Source organism: Nannobrachium achirus, assembly GCF_963921795.1.
Source record: "Nannobrachium achirus genome assembly, chromosome: 8".
Classification (NCBI taxonomy): Eukaryota; Metazoa; Chordata; class Actinopteri; order Myctophiformes; family Myctophidae; genus Nannobrachium; species Nannobrachium achirus.
Window position 1 is genome coordinate 61,977,339 of NC_137817.1, and position 25,581 is coordinate 62,002,919.

General features: G+C 42.6%; 1 protein-coding gene across 1 annotated transcript; it reads right to left on the reverse strand.

Moving 5' to 3' along the window:
• Positions 1-236: 236 nt before the first annotated feature.
• hepacama (hepatic and glial cell adhesion molecule a) lies at positions 237-24,642 on the reverse strand (the record flags this gene model as incomplete). The annotated part of the gene is given in 14 exon segments (XM_080732051.1): positions 237-698; positions 1,443-1,513; positions 2,850-2,920; positions 4,851-4,941; positions 5,503-5,506; positions 5,512-5,789; positions 7,133-7,480; positions 13,670-13,832; positions 16,996-17,023; positions 18,729-18,875; positions 21,584-21,710; positions 22,427-22,672; positions 22,768-22,842; positions 24,540-24,642. Coding segments are annotated over 14 exon segments (2,214 nt in total).
• Positions 24,643-25,581: the final 939 nt, after the last annotated feature.

Here is a 25,581-nt window from a genome sequence, read left to right on the forward strand (position 1 = left end):
ACTGAGTTACTGCTCACTGCTTACTGCTCACTGCTTACTGCTCGCGATGCGTTGTGAGCATGTAGATCTGCTATTTTCACAATATTTATCTGTGGAGCCGAGTCACATTAAATGTAATACCTTCAATTCCAAGTGCTTGTTAGGGTGAGGGTCCCCAGTTCAAATATGTTTATTTCGGGGGTCACGGCCCTAAAAAGGTTTGAGAACCCCTGTGCTAAAAACATGAGGTCTGGTGATCACTGTGGGAGCGGTGAATGCCGCTGGTGGTGGTCGATCAGTTCAGGGCCTTCGGAGGCTGCCTCCACCACAGGCAGGTGGTGGTGGCTGGTGGGGATGCCCACGGGGGGCCGGTACTTCCTGATGGGGGTGAAGCCGTGCTGGTGGGGGGACGACGACCCCCCGCCCCCACCGGGAGACAACTGGACCGGGGAGCGCAGCGGGCGCATGGGAGGAGCCGGGGGCCGCAGCGGGAGGGGGTGTGCCAGGGGGGAGGGCAGGGGGCTGCGGTTGTAGCGGCGCGGGGTGGTCCACACCGGCCTGTCCAGTGGACCCCCTCCACCGGAGGAGGAGGAGTGATGGTGGTGGAGGGGGGGATGCGGGACGGTGTTGTAGGACGCAGGATGATGGCTGCTCAGTATCTCTGACTGGCTCACTGCTACTGGACTGCTGGGCCGGTCCTCATAGCGCTCCATAGTTTCCTGCAACGTGGAGATTGATTGATCAACAGGTGAAACTGTAGTAAGGGGTTAGCATAACTATGTTGTTGGATCTCCTTTCCCCCCTGCCCCCCCCTTCTTCTTCCCTCTCTTTCTTCTATGGAAATAACGATATGATGAACTATATGCACAAAGTTATCAAATAGGCTGCAAAACAGTCAAAAGGCACGCACATCTAAGGCCAATATAGGCTGGGTGCTGGACTAAAGAATAAGGTACAAATAGAAAAATAAAAGTCTGCGCACCAATTTATGCTCCCAAAAAGTATGTTTACTTGCAACGTTTCGAGCCTACCGGCTCATCATTTCGAGCCTACCGGCTCTTCATCAGACCTCTGATGAGCCGGTAGGCTCGAAACGTTACCACAAGTAAACATAACATACTTTTTTGGAGCATAAATTGGTGCGCAGACTTTTATTTTTCTATTTGAACTATATGCACAACAACACATTTCATCTACTTCTGTAAACCTGTGATGTGAAAATAAAGCTAATTTTGATTATGCCAGTTTATAAATGAGTTGTAGAAAAATTATTCTGAAGTGTGATCTAGATTAAGTTTGGATCAGCCACAAACGTTCGCTTTTTGTTTTAGTGTTTTACCTCTAGACAAAGAATACATCCAAAAACCTGCTCCCTCTCTTTGAAATGCATTGGCAGAATAAAAGGGTGGGTGACCGTGCCCGTAGAAAATGTCACTTTTGCAACAACAAAAAAAGTGACTTACATCCTCATTGAGAACATAGAGAGGCATGGGACTCCTTCGGCCCAGGGTTGTTGGTTTAGGAACAACATCGACTGTGAGCACAAATAGATTTGGTTTAGTATTTTGTATTGGTTATATTCTCATCATTACGTATCAGGCAAAAATCTAATTATTAGCTTTGGTGTTAATAATTATTTTGTCAAGATGTGGCAATGGTAAAAGTCATGCTCAAGCCAAAACATTTTAAGAAATAGCATTTAGAGTTTAAGTGCTGCTGCCCCTTGAGCCCAATTCATATGTCACAGAGCAACAGGTGGTGAGACTAAGTATGAATGAACAGCAGTGGAAGAAGTAGGCAGACGGGTGTGGGACCGTCACAACATGTTTCTTTATCAGATGAATGTATGAATGTTGCCATGTCTCTTGGATTGTTAATAGCAAGCGTTTCAAACACACGTCCGCTTTGGTAAAACAAGCATCCATCAGACTGGCTTCCGGCTGTTACAGGACGTCACAGACATACCGGTATAATAAGTCACATGATGGGACTGCTTCTTTCATTGGTGTGTCGCCCAGGTTAAGCCAAAAAGGACAACTCTAAAAATACACTGAAACTGGAATCTATGATAAGGTTGTAGGGGTCCCTGCTTCATCTCTCTCTCAACTAAGGGGCCCTTGGCCTGAAAACATTGAAAACCCCTGCCCTAAAGGACAACCCTGCACTAAATAACATCTTGGCTCATTTTCCTACTTATATTGATCCAAATGACTGTCCATGGGGTCTATTAGGCAGAAATGCCCCTGTTGTCCGGTTTCCCCAGCAGCCCAGACCACAACAAATAGTGTAAAAACGATAGGCTTATGGGCTCCACGTACTCTGCTACAGTATGAGGGCTGCTGCGTGGGCTCTGCTGGGGAAACTGGCATTTCTGCCTAATAGACCCCATGGACAGTCATTTAGGATCAATATAAGTAGATGAGCCTAGATATATTATTTAGTCTGGAGTTGCCCATTAACATTTAACTTCACAAAAACTATGCCTAAACCTAACATGCACTTTAGATACATTCTTATTTATTATTAAGCAGATTAGTAAAATATCATGCACTTTATGCGTCTCATTTCCCCCTATGCGCCTGCTCTTAATCTTTTTCTTCACAAATAAGAATTACATCCATATTACCTGTAATGTGATGTGAGAAATAAAGATTAATTGATTGATTGATTGATTGATTGATTGATTGATTGATTGACCTACACGTCATGGTTGTAACAATAACATGCACGTTTTTTTCCTTGATTGCTCAATGCCATCATGACGTCATGGCGTCAGTATGTGCCCACCAGTGCCGTAATGAATGTGTAGCAGAGACACACAGAAACATAGTATTTAGTTAGCTAGTCCAGCGCTGTAAACGAAGCCTCACCATCATGACCATTATCAATCTGTTCCACATAGACAGGGGCTCGAGGCGGGGGGACAGGCCGGTTCTTCTTTCTTCAAAAAATAAATAAAAATAAAACAAATAATCATTCTTGTGAAAAAATCTTAAATCACAAACACAGCCTGATAACATTATTAGGCCAGGAGTCTTCAATGTTTTCAGGCCAAGGATCCCTTAGTTGAGAGAGAGAGAGATGAAGCAGGGACCCCCACAATCAATTCATCGATTCCATATAGTTTTGTTTGACAGCACAATCATCAGTGTATTTTGGATTCATGTCAATTTGTGTTTTCAGATGTTTAACCACTTGAGCCGTCATTACCTACTGTAATAAACTTGTACTTACCCCCCCCCCACACACACACACACACACACACACACACACACACACACACACACCAGACATCTTTGCCGAAAATACGCTGCGAGGCGTTGTGAGCTTGTAGATCGGCTATTTTTGGCTACAGTTCTCAGAATATGGACATTAGGGTTCAAGTTGTTACTGTAATATAAAAAGGATTGGAAGATTTGGAGGACCCCCTGTAGTAACTCTGAGGACCCCCTAGGGGTCCCAGACCCCCTGTCGAAGACCCCTGCATTAGGCTGTTACGTTGTGATGTATGGCTTACTCCCCTATCTGTATCCATGGTAAAACTATACGGGTCATTGTGTGTACACACAAACTTAATTATGTCCATCTGTAGCCATGGTGAGAGAGGGAGACAGACAGACAGGGCTTATTAAGATTCTAATCATGTCCTCAAGTCCATGAGCCAACAACAGTAGAGCGAGAGAAAGGGTGAGAGAGGGAGAGAGGCAGAGAGGGAGGGAGAGAGAGAGAGAGAGAGAGAGAGAGAGAGAGAGAGAGAGAGAGAGAGAGAGAGAGAGAGAGAGTCAGAGGGAATATTATTTGACTTGGGAAGAAATCTTAACTAGGCACCATTAAGGGTGCAGTAGATGTGATGATTCTGATTTGAACATTTTCTGCTAGTTTTGTGCTGTTTTAAATGTCCTGAAGATGTGCTTGAATCTTAATAATAAGCACTCTAATGAATTATTTGGGACAAAGTTATTTGATTATTTGTTCAATTTTCTCTGTAGATTGTTTGCTTCAAGAGTTATGGTATTTTATGGTTGGGGTTGGTCCCCAAATTATTTTGCGGGGTCTCCAGATGTTTAGCTTACATTATTTTCTCACTCAAACCAACATGAAGTTTAAGTGTATAGAGCAGAATTTCGTCATTTTAGGGGCAAGGCCACTTGGCCTTTAGTGTTGTCCATTGTTTGAGGGCACAACGGCCAAATGCCAGGGCAGGAAGGCCATCAAATAAAGCAAGATTTTAGAATTTAGTCCATTGAAAGAATGAATTGATTTTAAATTTAATGTAGTCTATAACTGCTGTGAAATAAATTATGTTATGTACAATCTAATCCATGCTCAGCCATGCTCCAATCAAATATACTGGATTGTTTTAAAGATGGAGACTCAACAAAAGACACTACATGACAAGAGACAGACAGCGGTATCTACTGTCTACATATTGACAAGACAGACAGAGGAGAAAGTAGTACAGTCAGCTGGGCTGGGGCATTAAGGCCACTGTGGCCTCAGGTCATGCCATTGCTTTGAGGGGCACAAGGCCGAACTGAGGGCAACGACGGCCATGGCCTTCATGGCTTCCCTGAAATTCCTGCCCTGGCATATAGGGTATCTGCACATTTCTAAAATTACAATTTAAGGACCTTTAATACCTCTAAAATGGCAAATTAAACATTGGCCAAGTTGTCAATTATTAGAGGCAGAAATTGTGAAAATAGACGATCTACATGCTCACAACGCACAACTACATGCTCACAATGTAATGCCTCAACTCTTAGTGCTCGTCAGGATGGGGGGTCCCCAGTTCAAATATGATTCTTTTAGGGGTCGCGGCCTGAAAAGGTTGAGAACCACTGTACTAAGAGAAGGAATAGAGCTCTTACTTGGAAGGTTTCCAGCAGGCGCACACAGTCACTAAGGTGATGAGTAGGAATATGCCCCCGGTGGACAGGATGATGTACAGCGAGCTACGTCCTAAACCAGAAAGAGACAGGGGTGAGTGTGTGTGTGTGTGCGTTTGTTAATAGTTTGTTTTTTACTTAAGTAAAAATATCAATACCCTAATGTAGAAATCGTAAGTACAAGCTCGGGTGTTAAAAATGTACTTGAGTAAAAGTACAAAATGATTGGTGTCAGAATATACTTAAAGGAGTAGTTCACCCCCCAAAAACACTTCGTTTCTATTGATTACTCACACCATGGAGACTTGTGTTCAATAATATTCTTTTGGTTTTATTGCATTGTAAGACTAAAATGTGATTACAATAAATGTACCCTTTACACCCATTGATTCAAGATGGGGACCCAAATTGGGTCCCCATCTGGAACATTATTTATTTGCCAATCAGACAAATTGAAACACCTGTGTTGTTCCTCAACATGGCCGCTGTAGGACTACAAATGCAACTCATAAATAATACTATAGCCACTGATAGTAATCACTATCATCATGCCTGTTGCTAAGGTATGGCAACATGACACCAGTCATGTTGCCATACCTTAGCTTTTGCTGAACTGACGCCACTGCAGAGCCACCTAACTGTAGACGGTGAGGTGGACGGGCGCGCTTTTCATGCTGCTGATGGGGTTGTCCACGGTGCAGGCGTACACGTCGTCGTCCGACATGAGGACGCGTGCGATGGTCAGGACCTTCTGGTCGTGGGACAGCAGCAGGCGGGAGTCGTTGGCCAGCAGCTTGCCCCCCTTCAGCCAGGCGTAGGCGGGCTTGGTGCCGTTGCTATGGAAGCAGTGGATGTGGAAGTACTCGCTGTACTCCAGCACGGAGGACGCCATCATCTGCACGTAGGGCTTGGACACGGGAACTGTGGACCAAAGGGACCAATACGTTAGTACGTTACCTATACCTTCACCTTCAGTCTGTCAGTGGTGAAAACTTGATGGATTGAAGAAAATAGGCCCCAGGATTAGCAACAGCAAAACTACAGTATAAAAATCTGTTTATAAACCTCAACACAGCTCTGAGAATATAATCAAAGTGTCTTGTATCCAGTCTGTTTCCTCATTACTACCAAAAGCCATCATTTTCGCAGAATTTTGAACACTTCCTGAGTAAACATGTGTCTCACACACCGACACACGTCTGGGCGAGACCTTTAGGTGTGAACCCTACTCACACACTGACGTTTGTTCCTCATTAATGCACCAAACTGTTTCTTCAATTCATCAAGTATTCTCATTCCTTTTCAGATTCTTCACTGTGAAGGAATGTGACACAAAATAATTCTCCATGAATTCACGGCTTCACAGGGTGAGTAGTTGACTCTTTTTTGGGGGTATAACATTCCTTTAAAGACACCCCAACCAAAAGAAGAAGAAACAAATATAATGTACATTTCATTTTACTCACATGTTCCAACAACAAAACTCTAATGTGAAGCAACAGAATATTAGTAAGCATCGGCCCTAACCCTGGTTCTATAACATACCACCGATTAGCCCAGGACTACTACTGTAACCTTATTTAACTAGAACTACCGTTGTACTGACTTGGACCTTTCCAGGGAGGGTGCTCGTGTGCGTCTTGCTGTGTCACCCTTTCTTGTTTTCTTTTAGTTTTTCTTGCACTGAACAATGGACACTTTTTTGTTTGGCTCTGCACTATCAGGTTGTGTTAGTAGTATTGAGTATTTTGCTTGTGTTTGAAATGGCGGTGACATGGCACTGAGTAGCATTGACTGTTATGGACACTTTTGTTTAATTGGCACTGTGTTGATAAGTTGTGCTTAAAGGGGAAGACCACCCATTTTCAATATTGAAGTTTGTATTTTGAAGTTGTATACAAACCCCAAAATGAATCCTCCAGTTCTAGGCAACACAGAAGGGGGGGGACTTTTTTTTTTCCATTTCCACTCAAGGTATTTAATGACATAGTTCATTATTGAAAATGGGTGGTCTTCCCCTTTAAGTATTGCTATTTGCTTTTTTAACTATGGCTGTTACACTTATGAACGTTGACTGTTTTTGACCCTTTATGTATATATTCTTCGTTCCCTTTCTTTGTTGTACCTTGCTCTTTACTATACTATGTTCATTTTTATTCTTTTCATACTTCTCTGTAACTTTGTAAATATCCTTATACTGCTGTGCTGCCTCCAGTCCAGGTGACTGATTTCCCCCCTTGGGATAATAAAGCTATCTATCATACCATCGACAGAGAGCTCCACGGAGTGCTCTCCGGTGAAGGAGTCGTCGGTGATGGAGATCTCCACCTCGTAGGAGCCCTCGTCCGACAGCTGCAGGTGGTGGAGCAGCAGCGAGCCGTTCTCGAACACCAGGATGCGGTTGCGGTACTCGGGCCTCAGGTTGCCGATGATGCTGGTGCCGATGGACTGCACCACTGTGATGGGCTTCTCCCGCTCCCTCTTCAGCTGCCACTTGATGACCGGCTGGTCGGCGCTGCGGCTGGAGTAGCTGACGGACAGGAGGGCCTCCCTGCCCGCTGTGCCCTTCACCGCCTGGCTGGGGCTCGTCACGTTCACCCCCGACACGGTGCCTGCGTGAGGAGGGTGGCATCCAGACACCCAGGTTATTATAGTTAGAGAAAACTACGGTAACAAAATAACGTAAACCAGTGTTTCTCAAACTTTCACATTTCAAGGTCTCCCCTTAACTCTGACAGTGTACAAATGGAACCAAATGAACCCTAACCATGCCATACCTGAAGGCAGCAGGCAGCATTCAAGAGAATTGCCTTGTCCAAACTCTCCTGAACTTGAATGCAGCATCTCATGTTGAAAGAATTGCCCTCTCTGTGTAGAAATCTGCTATTAAGGCCCTTTTGGCCCCTGCCTCTCTAACATTCTCTACACGTCCCTGGGTTAGATGCTGGTGATGATTTATGTTTGTCTAATGAAGCTCATATATCTCCTTATGTGGTTGAAACATTGTGTCCTTTCTACCTCAGCTCGGCCTTGACAACCAAATGCAATAAATCTGTTCCCATCACAACATACGGTAGGTAGGTCCACATAAAGCCTGACTCGCATTGCAGAGCTACCGTACAAGCTCCCAACACAGCAGAGCTACAAGCTCACAACAACACACTGCAGCACAAGGCATTGTGAGCTTGTGAATCTGCCATTTTCAGTGTGAGACACCGGAACTACAGTAAACCACTCCAAAACCTCCATGTGGTTCACCGGAGTCTCTCTGGGCTCTATACCAGTCATGTTCACACATACACATCAAAGGGGGCTCAAGCCCATGCCCTTTTATCCATCTGTAAAAAGTGCCCTCTCCAGACCATGAATGCAGTTTTTACTATGGTGAAAGAAATACAAAGGCCCTCTTTCCATGCCATACCTGAAGGCAGCATTCAAGAGAACTTGAACTTGAATGCCGCATTTTATGTTGAAATCAAGAAATGTGTAGAAATGTATCCACACGAGTTTCCAACGCCCCATAGTGCATTGCGCAGACGCTGTACCGAGCTTCCGGCGCCGCAGCCGAGTGTGATTTACAAGCTCACAACAGGCTGCATCTGCGACGAGGCGTGAGCTTGTATGTCTGCTGTTAAACCAGAAGTGTGGTCCAAACAGGTCCAAATAATCTCCAGTAAACTCCCACGGAAACAGGTGGATAGATTATTAATTAATGTGAAACATGAACATACGTTAATATGTACAAATGCATTATCACACCAATCACATCTCATTATTTTCTACACACCAATCACATCTCATTCCCTCAACAAAGCGCTCTGTTTAAATACAGCGTCCACCCCAGCCTCTACCTTATATTTCGGAGTGTGCATGGCTCAAATAGGAAATGAAATTCATGTGTGTGCATGTATGGCTTAAATATAAACTGAAATTCAATGTTTGCATGGCTCTAAACTGACACCAGTTCTATGGCTCTAATGTCAAACTCCAATGAGGTTTGCATGACGCAAGTTAATCTGATGTCGTTTTGCATGTATAAAGTGAATGGTCAATCAAGTGGCAAATCTAGTGGCAAAGAGAGTGGCAAAGTGAGTTTAACATAGTTTAATGCAATCAGATCAGACTTTTCTGTTTGGATGTATGGGCTGTCAAGGCCAGAAAGTAGTTTTTTTGCCACTCAGTAGGCATTCCTGCATAACTTCCGGGTATGATGATGATGTCACGCGCATCCCTCTACCTGTGTGTGAGTGTGTGTGTGTGTGTGTGTGTGTGTGTGTGTGTGTGTGTGTGTGTGTGTGTGTGTGTGTGTGTGTGCGTGCGTGCGTGCGTGCGTGCGTGCGTGCGTGCGTGCGTGCGTGCGTGCGTGCGTGCGTGCGTGCGTGCACGTGTGCAGGGATTTTGCTTAGCAAAATGTAGGGAACATCTTAAGAGAGGAGAGCATTAACGTTTAAAAGGAGTAGTTCACCCCCAAAATGACTTTTTTTCTATTAGTCGACCATGGAGACTTGAGTTCAATAATATTTCTTTGTACTTGTCGCATTTCTAAGACAAAAAAAAAAATGATTATAGTAAATGATTCTGTAAAAGATTCTGGATGGAGACTTGACCCTTGACCCTAAATTTACCCCCATTGATTCTGACCCAAATGCATTTGGGTCCCCATCCAGGGCCTTATTTGGGTCCCCATCCAGGGCCTTATTTGGGTCCCCATCCAGGCCCATGCATTTGGGTCCCCATCCAGAATCAATGGGGGTAAATTTACTATAATCGTTTTTGTTTTTTTTTCTTTTTTAGGAATCCGACAAATACAAAAAGATATAATTGAACTCAAGTCTCCATGGCATGAGTAATCAATAGAAAAAAAGTCATTTTGGGGGTGAACTACTCCTTTAACAGTATTCCATTTGTTGCAATAAGAGGTTAAATCTACTCATGACGTGAGTGTTCCTGACTGAACACTGAAGTATTACTATAGTAGGTTTGCACCGAGCACTGCATACAGAGCTAATGAGCAGAGAGAGATTGATTCAGCACTGTTCCCTAAACTGTGGCAGCTAGCAGGCATGCAGGGGCGTCACAAGGGGGGGGGGGGAGTGGGACTGAGTTACCAGGGCCCAAGGTGGAGGGGCCTGGAATTATTTTACACTTAAGCTATTGAAAAATAGCAGATATACAATCTCACAGCGCGGATGCAGGCTTGTACAGTAGATCTGCTATTTTTGAAAAGTCATGGAAATGTGTGCAAATCTTTGAATAGAAGTATTTTTTAAGCGAACATTTGTAACTCAAATTTAGCTTCAGGGGGGTCCCTGGAACTCAATATTTTGAGATGGGGGTCCGTTGCCAAATACATATCATTTTGGGGGTCCTTCACATGAAAAAAGTTTGAGCATCACTGACATAGAAACATGCATAGGTTTTTCAAAAAACCTTAGAAGGATATGAAATATTCAAAGACTTGCACAAATCTTCACGATTTTTCTAAAATAGCACTTGGTGCCGCGCTGTGAGCTTGTATATCTGCTATTATTTAATAGTTAAAGCTATACTGTGTAAGTTGCTAAACTAGTGGTCAGTAGCGGTATTGCTTTTTTCGTCCGTTTTTCGCCCGGGGTCGTCGCGGACCACCGCCGCGGACCACCGGAGCGGCGCCGCAAACCACCGCGACCGATACAAATCCGTGGAGGGGTAGAACGCATGGTAGAACGTAATTTTATGGCCAGGATTTGGGGATTAAGAATCCTTCACCGTGGTAAACACTGTAGCTGAGCGAGGCTACTTCCTGAAGACCATGGCAGATAAGCTGTGATTGGCCGGTAGTGTATCATGTGTGTATGATCCGCGATGTGATTGGCCAACGTATACAGATGATGCAGATGACGCTATTTTTCCGCGAAAACCGGAACCCATAGAAATCATAGAAAACATATAAAGAGAAGGCTTTAGAAGCTGAAAATAACGGAGTGGGTGTTCTAAAACTTTAGCGATTTAACAGTTAGGACAATTTTAAGATTTGTTTTATTAAAAAAGTTACATGGTATAACTTTAAGGCACAAAATGTGAATGAATCCTTGTACCCAGGGCCCAGAATTTGGTGCGACGCCCCTGGCTAGCAGTCATGGCATCGGCTCATTGCCGTGGCAACCATTTGGTGCGCCTGACAGAGGTTGCCAGGACGATAAGACAAAGGGCAGGATTGTTGGAACTAGTTTCCTCCCATGAAAGGAGAGAGAGAGAGAGAGAGAGAGAGAGAGAGAGAGAGAGAGAGAGAGAGAGAGAGAGAGAGAGAGAGAGAGAGAGGCTCTTTGTGGTTGGTGGAGCAGCAGTGACACACAGGGTGCAGTGATTGGGACATGTGGTGGTAAAGTGGACGGTTGGTACGGATCGTGATGGGATTACACACAACACTGACCCTCACATGTCTATCAGCCAAAATTATTACACTGCACACGATAACACAAACTGAATTCACAAAGAGGGGAAACAAAACATTCCTTCCCATCAACTCAAATAGAGTTCAACATTTATTGCAGGGTGTGTGTACTGTATATACTGTATAGACTGTATACGTCAAGGGTCTTCAACAGGGGGTCCAGGACCCCTAGGGGGTCCTCAGAGTTACTACAGGTCATCCAAATCTTTTGAGATGGGGCTTTTGAGATATAAACTTTTTTTGAATCCTAGCGTCCATATTCTGAGAACTTTAGCCAAAAATAGCAGATCTACAAGCTCTACAAGCTTTTAGATCAGCTATTTTTGTCAAAGAGCTTTGGTGTAGAGGGGAAAAAGAGCAGACTAAGTACAGAGTGAAAGGTCAAGTTTATTAAGTATTGATGGTTCAAGAGGTTAAATATCTGAAAACACAAATTGACATGAATCCAATATACACTGACGATTGTGCTGTCAAACAATGAAACTATATGGAATCTATGATAAGATTGTGGGGGTCCCTGCTTCATCTCTCTCTCAACTAAGGCCTGACAATGTCGAAGACCCCTGCTGTACAGTACAGTAATAAAGCCCTTCCAGTACAGTAAATGTCCACAATAGCGGAGGCCGGTCGGTCCGGGCTCCTTTGAGCTCAGGAAGCTGCAGGCTGGAATGTGAATAGAGCAGCTACTGTGAAGCAGACCACAGACCATGCATCCCACACTGTCTGCCCAGGGTAGAGTAAGGGCAAAAACAAGACAAAGTCTACGTAAGGACAAAAACAGCCCTAGTGCTGCGTTCACACTGGTAGCTACAAAGCTACAGGCTACCATTAATGCAAATGTAATCCGGCAACATCAAGATATATCCCACGTTTGTAGCTGCTACAAAAGCAACAGTTCCAAAAAGGTTGAGCTGGTTTCAACTTCAGCTACAGTGTAAAGATACAAAGATACAAACCAGTATCTGCCAAGATAGATAAACAGATACCTTTATACATAAAGTGTCAGAAACGGAAGCATAATACTCAATACTACTAACACAACCTGATAGTGCAGAGCCAAACAAAAAAAAGTGTCCATTGGTCAGTGCAAGAAAAACTAAAAGAAAACAAGAAAGGGTGACACAGCAAGGCGCACATGAGGACCCTCCCTGGAAAGGTCCTTAGAGGTCAGTACAACTATAGTTCCAGTTAAATAAGGCAGCCTTAGCCTATGTCTAAGGACACAAACAACCATATATGACTAATACAATGTTCATGTACAGTATAGGACGAAAACACATCCTATGCCTAATGTAATGCGAGGACTAAAATAATCTATATGACTAGCACAGTGGCATCATTCCAGGAAAAACAAATTGTGACCATAGGTCGCATTTAGTTGCGACCGTAGGTTGCATTTAGTATGAAAACCTGCAGATCATGTCCGTCCGTCACGCCTCATGTCACGCCTAATGTCATGCTTCATATATGGCCAAGAACCATGATGTCATCAATATTAAGCCCATATCTAGGAATGCATGATAACCAGTGTGGTTGTCGCGATGCGAGTCACACTTGCGAATGGAATGTAAAGGACATAAACAACCCTACTAAATAAAATATAATGTAAAGTAAGGTCAAAAGCTACCCTATGGCTGATGAAATACAATGTAAAGAAAGGTAAGAAACAACCCTACAACTAATGCAATGCAAATGTAAGGGTAAAAACAACCCTACAACTAAAAGAATATACAGTAATGTAAGGACAAAAACAAGCCTGCGACTACAATGTAAAATAAGGACACAAAACAATCCTGTGACCAACAGCAACACAGCAAACCAAACTTGCAATCATGGATAATTCATTGTTGTGTCATCTTTCTTTAGATTACACCATTTGTCTTTTGTACTAATGTTTTGTTGTATTGTTTTTTTTTTATTGAAAGCTATTAGACAACCAATTTTAACTACAGAGGAAAATAAGCTCTTAGCTAACTCTGTTACATTTACATCGATGTGAAGAATTAAATGTTGATTGATGTGCAAAATAATAAACACAATATAATGTAAGGTCAAAAACAACCATACGACCACTCTTTTACAACACACAATCACACTAATGATTAGTGATACGGTGTAACTTTAAACTATTTTTTTGGCATCTTACAGATTAGTGACTAATCTGTAAGATGCCAAAAAAATAGTTTAAAGTTACACCGTATCATGAGCATAACTGTGACTAGATATTCATAAACTTTCAAATAAACTTTCAATTTTGTTGATCACAAAATGATCATGCTTTTTCCCCCCTGTTCTTTTTGTGCTCATGAACAAATGTCAGATCTTTTTCCCTTGAATCTCCGTTCACGTCCCAGAGTGTTGCTCTCACCTGTGATGAAGAAGAGGAGTAGAGTCAGGAGCAGGCCAGTGACCTTGGTTGGCGTGGGAACGCGTGTCAGAGTGACTGTGGAGGAAGAGGAGGTCCTCCTTTCTGACTTCATCTTGAGTCTCTCTTCCACCCAGAGAACATGGTTCGTCCAGCCAGCCTCAGGCTCCCACCACACCACACACACCACCACACACCACCACACACCACACAGCTCTGTGTCTGAGTGTCAAACACTGTCGCTGGCCTGCCTTCCCCTGGCCCCAGTGAGCAGGGGTGTCGCACCAAATTTGGGGCCCTGGGTACAAGGATTCACTGCGGGCCCCCCATGAATGTTCTTCATAGGGGGAGGGAGTTTAATCCATTTAGACTGGGAACGCATTATTTTGTACTTTAACTATTGAAAAATAGCAGATATACAAGCTCACAGTGCGGCAGCGAGTGCCACGCTGCGAGCTTGTAGATCTGCTATTTTTGAAAGATCGTGAAAATGTGTGCAGGTCTTGGAATATTTCAAATCCTTCTAAGGTTTTTAGAAAAAACCTATGTTTCTATGTCAGTGGTGCTCAAACCTTTTCATGTAAAGGACCCCCAAAATGATATGTATTTGACCACAGACCCCCATCTCAAAATATTTATTTCCAGGCAGGGACCCCCCAGAAGCAAAATTTGAGTTACAAATGTTTGCTTAAAAAATACATGTATTCAAAGATTTGCACGTACATTTTCACGACTTTTCAAAAATAGCAGATCTACAAGCTCACAGTGCGCTGTGAGCTTGTATATATGCTATTTTTCAATAGCTAAAGTGTAAAATAATGAAGGCCCCTCCACCTTGGGCCCTATAACTCAGCCCCACTTTTCCCCCACTTGTGACGCCCCTGTGAGCCCCACTCTCTCTCTCTCTCTCTCCCTCTCTCACTCTCTCCTCATTGCACCCTAGTCACTCACACAGTCAACAACAGCCAACTGTGTGTGTGTGTGTGTGTGTGTGTGTGTGTGTGTGTGTGTGTGTGTGTGTGTGTGTGTGTGTGTGTGTGTGTGTGTGTGTGTGTGTGTGTGTGTGTGTGTGTGTGTGTGTGTTCATGAGAGACAGCAGACTTTGTTTCTATTCAACTTTGGCCCACGAGAGATAATTGTTTGCATACTGTAGGCCTACTGTACATACACATTACATATTGTAATATTTGTAGGCCTACACGAGTCAACTATCCCCCAAAATCATGATCTGATTTGACCTTTAAGACAAATCAAAAAGTCATGTTACTATGCACTTTCGTTTTCCTCCCCACCCCCTTCAAAAATGTGTGTACATTTTCTTTTCTCTTTTTATTATGAGTTGATTGGCTGGAATTCCGTCTGAAAAGAACAACTCTTCAGAACAGTGGTTTTGAAAGGACCTGCACTTGAAGAACTAAGATGTCAGAACTTGAAAAACAACAATCCCCCCTCCCTCCCTTCCTCTCTCTCTCTCCTAGAGATGGGATTTATGTCTCTTTGAAGTGAGCCGGATCTCTGGGATCCGTTCCTTTCAAAGAGCCATTCAAAAGCTCATTCTAGTCACTAGTATAATTACAAATAACTTCAACCCTATGTACATTTATTTCTGACATATACAGTAGGTACATATCTGCCATTTGAAAATAGCCGATCTACAAGCTCACAATGCGTCGCGTGTGACGCATTGTGAACTTGTAGATCTGCTATTTTCCAATGATTTTTCTACATTTTATTCATTGGAAAACTTGTGAAATGGGACATTCTGCATGCGTTGCGAATACTTTCTACTATTGCCATATTTTAAGTACATTTTGATACCAATGCACTTGTACTTTTACTTAAGTCAATTTAAATCCGAACTTTTACTTGTGGCAGAGTATTTCTACATTGCAGTATTGATACTTTTACTTAAGTAAAGAACTTATACTCCCTATACTGCGAACCAGATCCCATTGTTCATTTCAAAGAGCCGTTCAAAAGACTCGATTCGTTGGTGAACGTCCCACCTCTACTCTCTCCCTCCCTCTCTCCCTCTCCCATTCGCTCCTGTGTTCACTACCCTCCCCTCCTGTGCAAATCCCCACTGGGAGCCTCACAATAAAACTGACCATTTTTCACTTGGCTATAGGAGCCCTGCTGGTGACTCTACACACAGCACAAATCCTCACCGTAAAAGGGATATTTCACTTTCAAACATGTTTGGGGGTGATTTTAACATCTACCCAGGCTTTTGTGTTTCTTCCCAGACCGTTTTCAAGTTGCATTATTCAGTATCTAGATATTATACAAACCCATTGTAACTTACAGTTCAAGCTCCATTTTAATATTCTCAGTGGAAAAGGGGTGACGTTTATAAGGGACCAGGACCAGTGTGTGTTCAGTGTGTGAGCTGGCCATCCCAATTACTGTTCATGGTGAGCTTTAGACATAACTCACATTTAATGTATTTTATTCTTGCTTTGTTGCAAGATAAGGGAATATCTAATTTGATTGTGGTATTTCTCTTTTTTTGATTATTTCCATAGAAAGAGCCACTTCTGTATTTTGTTATTATTATTTTTGTGGACTAGGCTACATACGCCTATACTGTATACAGATAGCCAAACTTGGACCAATTGGTATTTTTGTTTTATTTTACTTCATTTCCTGGCTTGCATGCCATATCAGCCGAACTGTGGCATAGTTGTTTCTGGTTTCTCCACATAAACAAAGAAAGTAACAAAGTTACTGACCACCAACTTACTGGGAATAAAGAACCCCAAAGATATTTCTGTGTCCTGTGCCACTCCCTATAAGCCAGGTTACACATGCCAAAGGCTGCCAAACATGAACACAAGTAGATTGCACCTACTGTCTGTGTATAGCCTAGCTCTGTGATGGTTTGGAGGAGCGGCTGGTATTCAATGACTTTGGTCATAAATGCTTAAAAGAGTCAAATGTGCATGCCGACTTCAAGAATGGAGGAAACTGTTATGTTTTCTTCATGGATAACGACAACAACATCTGGTGTAGGCTATTAGCAGAGAGATGTGCAAAGATTTCAGGGTTTTCACTACAGAGATGAAACATAAAAGGTTTGACACAGGAATGTTTGTACATTCTCACAGACAGTGTAAAATGTTTAGATACGACCTTTGTTATGAGATCATATTCTGTGGCAGCGTGCCATGTAAAGCCCTTTATAGGCATAGCAGCCATTCAGCCATTTCGCGCACACACACACACACACACACACACACACACACACACACACACACACACACACACACACACACACACACACACACACACACACACACACACACACACACACACACACACACACACACCTTGCTGCAGGCCTGTGAGATGAATATACTGGGAAAAGGAACACAGTTGTCATTCTCAGTTTGCCCTCTTGATGGCGTAAAAGATGCATCAAACCTGCTTGGAGGAAAATAAAGCAAGCAATGTCTGGCATGCATGGGAATCACAATCAATACAGGGATCAATTTGATTGGTCGAGTACCCTTGCACAAAACAATAGTTTTACCTGTGTGGTTCCCTGGGTCTGATGCTGTTTTATAGTACTCATGGTTACTCATTATTATCTCTCAGACCCATCTTTCTTTCTTTCTTTTTTTTTTTCTTTCTTTCTTTCTTTCTTTCTTTCTTTCTTTCTTTCTTTCTTTCTTAGGATCAGTAGTGTTATTAATACATTTACCATTCTAACTATTAGGATCAGTGTGTGTTATTAATACATGGTCCAGGCAGCAGTTATAGGGTTCAGTGTATTGATCAGAGACTCTTCCACACATAGACTGGATGCCTCTGAATATGATGACGTTTGAATAAACCTTCTAAACTCTGTTTCATCTGCTAATGAAACATTCAACCTCCACAAGGTGTTGGTGCTAGAGTACTTCTATCATTTCCATGATTAATGCTCACATTTTCTCACATATTCTTCTGTTGAGTTAAAAATGATAATAATTCAACGTGAGAATAGCATTTATGTATAATTTGCAATATGTCCATGACCTATACTGTATAAATAGTTGATATAAACTGTCTTGAATGACTATAAACATACTGTAGAAGAGCATTGTCTCATTCATGTGTTATAATACCTATAGTCATGATAATGATGATGATGATGATAATAGTAATGCAGTATATCACCTTTAATACAAAACATGAAGCTAGTGCTTTACATTAAAAATATTACAAGAAAAACATGATTTAGAGGAAAATCTTGCATTTTATTCATTGAATACTTTATTAACAGTTTGTAAATCGTACAGTGGTAGGATTTTACAATGACGTTAAAAGGATAACACAAAAAGCACTCATTGTAGATCTACAACCTCACAACACATCGTGATGAGCTTGTAGATCTGCTATTTTCTAATAGCCAAAGTATAACATAGGGCTGGTTAGCACATAATCAATCAATTATAAAGTTAAATGGAATCAAGATTAAAACTGGTGAGAAATATTTGTGTAACTTTGTATTAATCTACATTAATACATTGTAGCAACACACCAGCTAACTGATACATGGTAGGGCATTAATGAAAAAGTCGACAAGTCGACTCAGTCAACTTCATTACACAAGTCGACTCCCACCAGAGAAAGTCGAAAGTTGAAGTTGAAAAAAAGAAAATCCTTTGTCTTTTTATCTATCATTATTTTTGCTCCATATGTGCGTCTGTACTGCATTCAAACATCCACTATTACAGTGGTTCTCAACCTTTTCAGGCAGCGACCCCCATAATACTCATATTTTAACTGGGGACCCCCACCCTGACGAGCACTAAGAATTGAGGCGTTACATTTGGTATAACACAGTTCTATTGTGAAAATAGCAGATCTACATGTTCACAACGCCTCGCGATGCGAGGCGTTGTGAGCATGTAGATCGGCTATTTTCACAATTTCTATCGTTTGATGACGTCATCAAACGATAAAGTCGACTTCAACTCAACGTATTACTGAGACGAGTCGGCTTGCAAAAATCACAAGTCGTTAATGCCCTAATGCATGGTGAACATGATGGTTTCAGCACACAACTCTTTCACACATCCAGTAGATGGAGCTAGAACAATAGCGATCGTTCCATCCTGTGCCAGGATAGGCAGGCAGAGACCCATCATAATAATCAACACAGTCTTTGTCTGCATTAGGGGCCTCTTTGGTTTCACTATGAGGCCCACCATCCTCCCAGTACCTGTAGAAGTAGGAACACATAATTATTACAATACTTTTACAAGGATGCTTTTTCACTCTAGTCTAAATACTTTGTTTTTTAAACCATGACCTCATTTTATATTCAGTGGTTTTCACACTTTCTGTGTCCAAGGCACACCAGTATTCATAGCCTGTCTACAAGCTCACAACACGTCACATCGCAATGTGATGTGAGCTTGTAGATCGGCTATTTTTTTGCAGATTAATATAAAATATTACAATATTATTTTAGGATTGAGAAATGAGTGCACACAAAGTATTGATATAGTAAATACAATCTAAATCTAAATAATTTGCACATATTTTATAATTTTTAGTAATAATGTGTGGTTGCCACAAATAAGTTTCACCTTGATCTGATGACCAGTGTTGGGCATAATTACTCGGGAATAAAACTACATTATTACTTATTTATTACTCCTTGGTAATTATATGACTTATTAATAATTAGTGGTACAAGAGTAATAACATCATATTATTATATTATACTAGAAGCTGGGCCGCCCTTCGGGCGGCCCAGCGTCTAGTCGGCGACCTGGCCAACTCGGAACAATGTAAATAGGGAATGAATGCCCCGCCCTTTAATGCAAACCCCATTATACCTGTTTTCATAGGACCCGTTTTGACCATCTGTCTGCCTGTGTCCATTTATGCCCATATATGGAGATATCTGTCTGTCTGTCGGCGTCCATTTTATGTCCATATATGGAGATCACTGCAGTTATAGTTCTGGGTCTATGCCCATATATGCCCATATATGGAGATATCTGTCTATCTGCGTCCATTTTATGCCCATACATGGAGATCTCTGTATCTGTCTGTCTGTGTCCCTTTTATGCCCGTATGGAGATCTTTGTGATTCTGCGTCCATTGTATGCCCATATATGCCATATATGGAGATATCTGTTTATCTGCGTCCATTTTATGCCCATACATGAGATCTCTGTCGCTTTTTCAAACAGATGGTCAAAACGGGTCCTATGACAACAGGTATAATGGGGTTTGCATTAAAGGGGGAACCGGCACTGTGTCTGCAACACAGTCGGAGGCACAGACAGATACAGAGATCTCCATAATGGGAATAAAGGGACACAGACAAACAGATGGAGGAGGAGACAAACTTAATGCAAACCCCATTATACCTGTTGTCATAGGACCCGTTTTGACCATCTGTTTGCCTGTGTCCTTTTATGCCCATATATGGAGATATCTTTATCTGTCTGTCTGCGTCCACTTTATGCCCATATATGGAGATCTTTGACCATCTGTTTGCCTGTGTCCATTTATGCCCATATATGGAGATATCTGTATCTGTCTGTCTGCATCCATTTTATGCCCATATATGGAGATCTATGCAGACACAGTGCCAGTTCCGGAAAATCTTGATGTCAGACATCAGAATCCGAACCTTTCGTGCTGGTTCCAGAAAATTGTGTATCGGGTCGGATCGAGGCCGAGCACTGCACTACCTGCGGTGGGGAACACGCGTGCCGAATTTGAAATAGGGAATGAATGCCCCACCCTTTAATGCAAACCCCATGAATGCCCCACCCTTTAATGCAAACCCCAATATACCTGTTGTCATAGGACCCGTTTTGACCATCGAACGAACGAACGGTTCTCGAGATACGCGGATTACAGACACGCAGAGACTTCTCGCATTTATAGATAGATTACATATATTTTTAGCCAGACCAAACATAGACTCATTAGGCCGTGTCATTGATTGAATAATGTATTAATAGGACTGTGTTTATAGTACAGGTAGTTAAGTTAAACATTATGTTAAAATGAAGAATACAAAAAATAAAATAAAAATAAAGCCACAGGGTGCTTGTTTCCATTGTGGTCCATTGTACTCAATTTCCAGAAGTGTTAATCCGGCCCTGGTAACACAAGGCTATTTGGATTAACTAATTTCCCGCGATCCCCGTCGAAACCGTTGATTTCCCGCTGTACCACGCTGCGATGCCCGTCGTTCCCGGAAATTTAATTAGCTTTAATCATTATGAAACAATTAAAAGTATGATCGCTGCATATAGCCGTTTCGGAGTCTTAGGCCCGCCCCCTAACTGTATCCGGTCGTATTTCCTGTTTAGACCGGATCTAGGTTTCCATATCCGGTCTGAGAGCCCATCGCAGCTGCCGTCCCATAGGTTTGCGTTGTAAACAGAGGAAGGAGCTGCACGGCCATATCATCGTCTTTTTTTAATATTTGATAGTTGTTGATTCTTGTGCCCGCCTGGCATATGAACCGCGCACATATCGTCTGCTATATGCGCGAACGTGCCCACGTGTTACCATAGCGCACAGCTGCTGTTTCCAACGTTTTCTTATGTAAATACTGGCGGATTCAGCAGGATACTGCCTGGCAACGGATTTGTCTATTCCAATGGATTTTTTTTTATTCGAAAGCTGTCATCTTGTCTAACGGTCTACTACATGAGTCGCGCACAGATCATGCACTATGCGTGCACATGCCCACGTTAAAAGGTAAGGACAATTTGGCAGCTGCTTACTACAGTACAGCTATGTTTAAAATGGCAGCAAAATTGTTAAGTAAGGTGTACTGTCCAACACTGCTCATGACACATCAGTGTACCTCCACACACCCTTTGAGAAGCACTGTTCTGCACATTAACTGGATAGTGATTAGAATGAAGGTCAAAAGAAGATGATCAGTCTTACGTTGGTGTGGTCAGTGGTGTACCGTCCACCCACTGGAACGATCCTTCTGTCTCTATGTCAGACAAACCCAGCCACACTCTCTTGTTGAAACTGGCAACAAAGTCCTGGACAGAACAGCTGATGGTTACTGATGTACAGTAGGCCTTCATAAACAAAGTGCACTAATGTGCATGTGCACACGCACGCACGCACGCACTCACGCACGCACGCGTGCACACACGCACACACGCACCAGGGACGTGCTGGCCATTGGGAAAAGTAAATCGTCACTGTCGGGCAGAAACCTTGTATCTCCAAGTTTAAAATTTGTAATTTTTTTCGCAAAGCAAAGACCTGCTTCATCATAAAAGGCTGTCGCATAAAAGTAGTGAAAACAGCAGATCTACGCGAGGCGTTGTGTGCTTGTAGATCGGCTGTTTTCACTACTTTAAATCATCATTAAATCATTTTTAAAATGGTTTTGGACATACAAGGTTTCCACCCGACAATGACGAAATATAACTCAGAGATCTCTCTCTATAGCGCGCAATGAGGGCCTCTCCAACTCATTTTCCCGGGCTGAATCAGGGGCCCAGCACGTCCCTGGCACGCACGCACGCACGCACGCACACACTATACCTGTTTTTCTTTGCTCTTTATGACAATCAGGTCAGAGTTTCTCTCTTTGCACCATTTCCTGCTCGCAACCCAGTTCTTCTTCTCAGTAGAGATGAAGTAACACAGACCATCAGCTAATGTAAATCCATGTGGTTCTAAAAGTAAAACAATGATATTAGTCACTGTTTCCACCCTCAAATGAATAACACCTGTAACATTGAATAAAAACAGTGATGTCTCACTGACCACAGAGTCTCCTCTTCTCTATGGTCAGTTGGTTGTAGCTGTCCCGTGATTGGTCCCTCTCCCTGGTCAGTTGGATATTCCTTTCCAGTGATTGGTCCCTCTCCCTGGTCAGTTGGTCGTTCCTGTCCAGTGATTGGTCCCTCTCCCTGGTCAGTTGGTCGTTCCTGTCCAGTGATTGGTCCCTCTCCCTGGTTAGGTTGTTGATCCTGTTCATTAGTTGTTCTCTCTCCACCGTGCAGGACTGATCTGTATAGAAACAATATTTACAAAATAAGAGTTCCATCACCTACATTTGAAAAAATGTAGGTGAGAGCATATCTTCGCCAGGCCTGGTTGCCTACCCAGATTGTTGTTCCTGTCCAGTGATTGGTTGCAGCACTTCACTAGTTGTTCTCTCTCCGTCCTGTTGGACAGATCTGAATGGAAACAATATTTACAAAATAAGAGATCCACCATGCATTTAAAACACCTACATCTTGTGTGTGTGAAACTCCAGGGGAAACTTGCATGTCTCCCCTATGCTGACCACTCTGTCTCACATTCATTCCTTAAGAACACTGCACTCAATGAGGACATCATCACATTTACAATTAAAGCCTGATTACAAGTCCTTCCCACCAAACTCAATCTTTCCATCTGCACTCAGGTTCCTCATTGCTTGCATCACACCAGAGAACAGATCACTGAAACACTGTCACACATTTTGAATGGCTGTTATGCATACAAAGGGATGTACACACTGTAGCACGGCATGATAGAATAGTGGAACTCATAGCAAAGGACATATCAAAATATCATGCACCATCCGTGAGAATGTACAAACATTCCCGTGTCATTTCATCCATGTTCCATCTCTGTGATAACCCAGACATATTTACATCTTTGACAGCTAATACACCAGATGTTGTTGTGGTTGATGAAGAGTCCAGGGAAGTGTCTGTATTAGAGATGGCCTGCACCTTTGACCCTAGCCTAGAGGAAGCTTTCATGACCAAGGTCATTAAATACCAGCCACTTCTACATACCATCTCAGAGCTGGGCTACAGGTGCAGACTATTTGTTTTAATATTTGGCAGCCTAGGACATACCCACAGGCTGTTAGAGTGCTTCAACAACTTGGGATGCCCAAAAAAGAGGCAAAAAGGCTGGCAAAGTATTGTGCCGTCTCCGCTATAATCGGCAGCCGCCACATATTGGGGAGACGCTGCTACTTATACCCGTAGAGCAGGGGTCTTCAACGTTTTCAGGCCAAGGACCCCTTAGTTGAGAGAGATGAATCAGGGACCCCCACAACCTGTTCATAGATTCCATATAGTTGCATTGTTTGACAGCACAATAATCAGTGAACCGTAAATACTTAATAAACTTGAGCTTTCACTCTGTACTTAGTCTGCTCTCTTTCTCCTCTACACCAAAGCTCTTTACCGAAAATAGCAGATCTACAAGCTCACAACGCTTCGCAGCGCGAGGCATTGTGAGCTTGTAGATCGTCTATTTTCGGCAATGGTTCTCAGAATATGGACACTAGGGTTCAAGTGGTTAATATAAAAATAAGAAAAAAAGTTTCTATCACACAAAGATTTGGGTAACTCTGAGGACCCCCTAGGGGTCCCGGACCCCCTGTTGAAGACCCCTGCCGTAGAGTACCAAGTGACTTGCTATTGTATCATGAAGACATATGCCATGATTTTGTAAATGCAACTCTTCTGCACCTATATTATTTGTGCCCTTGTATGCATCTCCTTTGTGTGGACATAAATAAATGGTTAAATTTATGTGTGTGTGTGTGTGTTGTAATAAAATACAGTACATAGTTTGACTTACAGAGATAGAGTGGGACAGCAATGCTGATGAGAGCTAGAACAGCACACAGCAATCCAACACCGACTCCAACTGGCTTGCACCGTCTTTTGTCTAGAGGACACGCACGCACGCACGCACGCGCGCGCGCACGCACGCACGCACGCACGCACACACACACACACACACACACACACACACACACACACACACACACACACACACACACACACACACACAGAGAGAGAGAGAACACTTAAATACCATTTGTTTTATATATGTTGTGATTTGTAATTATAACAACATCTCTTACCAGGAGGCATGGCTGGAGGTCTAGGCCTGGTGGTAAGATCTTCATAGACTGCATCGTCTCTCTGTTGGAGCTGCAGGCTGTCATAATGTCCATCTGCATCCATGTGTAATATCCTTGGTCCACCTCTTCACAACACACTGAACTAAAAGAGAAGAGTGGTTCCTCTTTCACCGTTGTTTTGGGTTGAGATTGGCACATTTCCTTCCTGGTGCAATCTGCCCAGATCATGCGTGTCACACATGTCTTCTTCTTCTTTTTTAGTTTTTGACTCTCAAAAAGCATCTGCAATGTAGTGCATTTGAAACTACATTGCAGTGCACATCATGGGGTGATCACTGCTTGCTTTCTTTGAATTGTTTTATTTTTATTTTTGTTTATTTTATTTTTATTTCGTTGCTGAGTGAGGTCAGCAGCCAAAGTGACATGAGTGAGATGAAAAATGTACTTGTAATGCTAATGTTGACTTGAAACACTGATGACAACACATTTCAGTTGCTTATTTCTTGTTTCCGGTTCCTTTTTTCCCCTTGTTGAAACAATTGCCGACCACATGCCACGTGCAACACCACGGCAAATAAGCAGGTTTCAGACTGTAGTCTAGACTGAGTGTTTGTATGTTTTGTAATGGGCCACAAAGGAAACAAACTTTAGCCTTTTTTGGTTTAATCCGTTTTGGCACTTTTAATAGGTGATATATGGGCTTTTAATGGTTGTCACTTGGCTCTCGTTGACTGAATTTGGTCAGGTGCCTGTGGTATGTATGCATTCATGTATGCATGAATGCATGTAGGCATGAATTCATGTATGCACGTATGCATGTATGACTGCATTAATGCATTTATGCATGAATTCATGAATGAATGTATGCATGTATGCATGTATGACTGCATGAATGCATGTAAGCATGAATTAATGAATGCATGTATGCATGAATTCATGAATGCATGTATGTATGTATGTATGCATGTATGCATGTATGACTGCATGAATTCATGAATGCATGTATGCATGTGCGACTGCATGAATGCATGTATGCATGTAT